Source organism: Penaeus chinensis, chromosome 11 (genome assembly GCF_019202785.1).
Source record: "Penaeus chinensis breed Huanghai No. 1 chromosome 11, ASM1920278v2, whole genome shotgun sequence".
Classification (NCBI taxonomy): domain Eukaryota; kingdom Metazoa; phylum Arthropoda; class Malacostraca; order Decapoda; family Penaeidae; genus Penaeus; species Penaeus chinensis.
Window position 1 is genome coordinate 16,418,522 of NC_061829.1, and position 5,000 is coordinate 16,423,521.

At 34.4% G+C, this 5,000-nt stretch overlaps 1 protein-coding gene across 6 annotated transcripts in view; it reads right to left on the reverse strand.

Annotated features, from left to right (window-relative positions):
* Nucleotides 1–5,000, reverse strand: part of LOC125030327 (tripartite motif-containing protein 3-like) — a 342,478-nt gene that overhangs the window by 120 nt on the left and 337,358 nt on the right. For all 6 annotated transcript variants that reach the window (XM_047620301.1, XM_047620300.1, XM_047620299.1 and 3 more), the window contains 8 exons: nt 4,749–4,863; nt 4,199–4,621; nt 3,833–3,976; nt 3,623–3,723; nt 3,238–3,401; nt 2,454–2,665; nt 1,643–1,783; nt 1–1,500 (listed from right to left, as the gene is read on the reverse strand). The exon at nt 1–1,500 is cut by the window's left edge and continues 120 nt beyond it. In XM_047620301.1, the coding sequence (XP_047476257.1) occupies nt 1,348–1,500; nt 1,643–1,783; nt 2,454–2,665; nt 3,238–3,401; nt 3,623–3,723; nt 3,833–3,976; nt 4,199–4,621; nt 4,749–4,863 (1,453 nt within the window). In that variant the 3' untranslated portion in view covers nt 1–1,347. The remainder of the gene's footprint in view (nt 1,501–1,642; nt 1,784–2,453; nt 2,666–3,237; nt 3,402–3,622; nt 3,724–3,832; nt 3,977–4,198; nt 4,622–4,748; nt 4,864–5,000) is intronic.

Consider the following 5,000-nt stretch of genomic DNA (forward strand, 5'->3'; position numbering starts at 1 on the left):
TCATAATGACATTATATATACAAATCTATACATATCAGACTAGTATTCATACACATCTTAGTCTAGCTTGCAGACTTACAGAGATCACACAAAGCAACTACTATTATACAAGTTGTCTTCCTGGGGACGTCATAGTCAGAATTATGGTCATTTCCACTTATACTGAAATGGTCATACAATGACTGTTAATGAAGCTTATTACATTAGCATTCATAATTTGACAATTGAAACACACGTTTTAGGTTATATTTACCTTACATGATAAAAAGCCAACAAAGTTTATATTAGAGAACACTTATCAAACAGTAAAATGAACATAGATAATTGCATGTATCTCTTGCAAGTAGCCAGATGTTTAAAACAAGAATAATTGTTGTAAAATATCTTTTAAGTTATATATTGTTAAAAAATAAATTTTGGTCATTATATAAGAAATAACGTATCCCTCTTCTTATTAATAAAAATATTCATTACAGTCTTTATCAAAAGATGTAAATGGGGTGTTGGCCCTTTAATATATGAAACAGGGTTTTAATATTCTACTGATAATTACAAGATATATAAAAAAGAATTTAATAACTGTCAAATAATCTGATATCATGATTTCAGTACATAGGTCTGCTTGGATGATTGTTCTGCATACCCCTATTCATACCTCCACTTATGTGAATTGCAGATTTATTGCATGAAAGACTGGTCCAGTTATATATACCATATATTCCATAGTGGAAGCCGACTTAACATCTTTTACAACTTGGACATGAAATAAACATTACAGAGTCTATGATTACCTAACAATAAGGTTTGTGTATTATGAAGTTCATCAATCCAGAAGCTTTCTGGAACTTTAGCACCACAGCCTTTTTTGGAAATATGAAGATCTTGTGCTGATCACCCCACAAATTCTACTGAAAACTAAGTTATCTTGAAAAGGAACCATACAAAACACTAACCATGTGTGTTTAAGGATGTGATACTTTGAATCAATATGCACAATATGTGAAAAAAGGTCTATCTTTAACCTATACACAATGATGGGTTAGTGATATTATTTTCTAGTGCTCTTCAAGTATTAAACCCTAAGGTAACAATACAAAAATAATATAAGGAATGTTGAATCTACTTATGATCATTTATATTTGATTCAGTTCCCTTTGCCCATATTTAATCTTCATTTTGACTGTATATGTGTTTTCTGCTTGGAATTAAATCTCAGACATTACACCAAAATAAAAAATGTCAAACTGTCACAAAAACTGAAAAATTAACATTCAAACTTATTCACAACAGTAACACTCAAAACAACTCAGGAATGAAGTGATCACCCTAATTATAAAAGATCTGTGTTTACTGGAGATACTTGTATACTTTGAAGCAGTGGTTTCCAGAATCAGCCACAAAGATATGGCCATCTGGAGTGAGGGTCATTCCTTGAGGGCCGTAGAGTGGGTCAGCCAGTGTGTTTACATAGGACAGAAACGAACCTTGGGAATCAAATACCTGAAAAGTAATATATATTAGTTACTAATTAGAAATTCACTGATTATTCATGTAGTGATAATAATTTGGACTGCAAAGCTTGCTTTGGGCTAAATTTGCAATTCTGTATTTTACATGCCCCAAAATAATATTGGTAACTAACCTGAATCCTTGAATTTCCCCAGTCAGCTACAATGATATTGTCATTGGAATCTACAGCAATGCCAGTTGGAGCATTGAACTGCCCATTGCCTTCACCACTGGTCCCAAAGGTGAATAAAAAGTCACCATCACTGTCAAATACCTGATAAAGGAAATAGGGAAGTTAATATAAAAAAGGCAAATGTGTGTATATGCAATACATCCTGCTTGCAACTACAGGAACATTTTTAAAAGTTTACCCTTTGCCAATTTTCTCTTGACCTAACCAGTTGCATTGATCTCAACACCAGAGGCAGGCATTCTACAGACCCTTGTTCTCAGTCTTTTAGAGTCAAGTAAGGTTATAATTTTATTGCTCTATATGAGCTCCAATGAATAGAGGACCACAGTAAGAGTGGTAATGCATTTTCATAATTTACGGTTGATATCATAGTTCACTTTCAATTACCTATTTCCAGTGATGATTTTAAATGAAGCTATAAATATAACTTGAGTAAAACTTAGCTTTGATAATCTGTCTTCATATCAATACCTGCATAAGAGGCACATTTTGTTTTAAACTCTGAATATGATCATAAAAAAGGAATGAAATATAGTATTCCATTAAAGAACAATCAATTTCAGGTAATAAAGTACCTGCAAATATAAGGTCCTCAGTCTTCACATCATATCATACTGACATCAAAATAAAATAAAGGGTAACATTAAGTGGCATATGTTACAAGAAGTTTCAGTTGAGTGTAAAGACTTGAAAAAAAATTGGTATATAACCCTTCATATATTTACTATACATATTTACTATGCAGTCTTACCTTGACACAATGATTGTGGAAATCTGTAATCACAATCTGTCCCTTGCTATTAACTGCTGCAAAGTGTGGTCCAGCAAACTGAAACTCATCAGTCCCACGGTTTCCAAACTTGGTGAGTAATTTACCAGATTGCTGGAACACACAGACACAAGATGCCTTGTTGTCTACAACAATAATGTGTCCATTGTTGTCAACGCAGACTCCTTTTGGTCCTGCAAGTAGTAATAATGATATTATAGATATGTATCCATCATATGTGAGAAGGAAAACAGTTTATATTTAGCCTTTTTGAAGAACCATTACTCTCCCTCTGCATTTTAAGAAGCTAGAAAAACAAAGGGTTCTTGTATTTAGAATTGGTGCTAAATTTCTGACTTGTGAGAGCCTTATTGTACATTTGTTGTAGTTACATTCTACTATGACAAAAGACTTGGATTCTGAGAAGGTGCCTAATGATAGCAAAATGTCAAAAAGAGTGATTGACCGAAGGGAAAACAGTACAACAGTTTATTGGTCTATATGTGTTTCAAACACATACTTCTCTGTATTTGTTTTGGTGCATTACACCAGAAACAATGATCTAAATAGACTTGTAATACATATTATTTGAACTATAAACCTTCATAAACAGCCTGTATATATATATAGTTCATAAATTTCATGCTTGCACAATCTGTCCTTGATTAATATTTAGGCTATTTGTACATCAAAAACATGAAAATATATAATAAAAAAAAATAATTAAAATTAAATACATCAATACAAATGTAATTCAGTAACTTACCAAGAAGCTTTCCATTACCAATACGGCTGACATATTTCCCAGAAGGTTCAAAAATCGAAATCCATTTGTTTTCATAATCTGCCACAACATAATTGCCATTTGGTAAAGCTGCTACTCCTGTTGGTCTCTGCAGCTGACCAGTGCTTCTACCCCGAACTCCAAACCTTTGGTGGGATGTAGTCATAAGTTAGTTTTTACTTGAACAACAAAAAGCTTCAACTTATATGGACACTGCATCATTCTCCTCAAAAGCAATGTAATATCTATTTAATTTTTTTACAGTTAGGAGCAAAAACAACCTAAAAAATAATGATGACCAAGTAGGCTATATACTGATATCCCTACCAATTCATGTACATGGACTTTATAAAAGAATAACCATTACCTTAACTTGCATTCTCCACTTAAGGTGAACACCTGAATGCACTGGTTATTTGAATCAGCAACAGCAATGCGACCATCTTTGATAGAATTGTATGTGATACCCTGGAAAAGAGAATCAGAGAATAAAATTTGTGCAAATGCCAAGGTATACAGTACAGTGTTCATCAATGCTAACATTTTTTAGCAAAATTTTATCCAAGTTTTATGTTACCTGTGGATTAACAAATTCTCCCCTATTTCTTCCCCTCCTTCCTACTCTGAGCAGCATGTCATCTTCAATGGGGTTTGTCCTTCGTGAACAAGATGACCGGTGAGAGAGAGGGCGGCGTGAAGTTCTGGAGGTGCGTGACGTTACCTGAAGAAGGGTTGCAGTTTAATACACTGTTATATATAAATAATATAATTGCATGAAATAATTTAGCCTCCAAATAAGATAACTATTCTAAAATAAAGCAACAAATAAAACATAATCAAACTTAAGATTAAAATGTGTACAACATCTATTCCCATTAACTATACACCAATTATCATTGAAAATATTTAAAATAATTCACAACAACCAAATTAAAGCACTTACTTGTGTTGAATGTGATGTCTGTCTAGCTAAAGTATGTGGAGGCACTGAACGCTGGCTACTCCCACTATCCTCTTCTAGGGCAGCTGTTGCAGCTACAGTGAAAGGACTGCCACTCACTGGATGGCCATACAGCAAGACCTCAAGTGAGTATGTGCCTTCACACTGGACAGTGAAAGCAACTTCATATGTACCATTGTTTAAATCAAGCACTTGTGGTTGGCACACTTCCTCCCTTGAACCAGAGGGGCTTTTACTAGAGGCACGTGGAGAGAGTGAGGCACGAGGGGAGTTGGAGCCATGTCGTTGCACAGCTAAACTTGTCCTAGACAGTGTAGCAGTGACTTCTGCACCACCACAAGCTGCTTTTTCTCCCTTATGATCCCTAGTTACCACAGTTACAATAGACTGTCGCCCAACACTAACCTGAAACAGCAGTAAGTCAGCATGATTTGGATGGATTGATCCATGCTTTTCAGATACATCGAGTAAGAAATTACATTTCACAAATGGCAAAATTCTATTATACAAACATTTCCTCTGTAGTTCTTACCTGACGAAGGGCTTCTCCAGTGCAGCTTGTCTGGTGAGGTACTGCGCTGTTACTTTGAATGCTTCCAACATGCAAAAATGCTGTCTTCAAAGGATCTATGTTGCCTATAACAAACCTAATAAGAGAAATTTAAGGATTGTACCTTTAGGGAATGCTAAGCAGTTTTGAATCTAATCATCTAAAGTTAAAGATTGAATGACACTGATTTGAAAGAAAGGAAGGTATGTGAAAAAATTGTATGTACACACACAC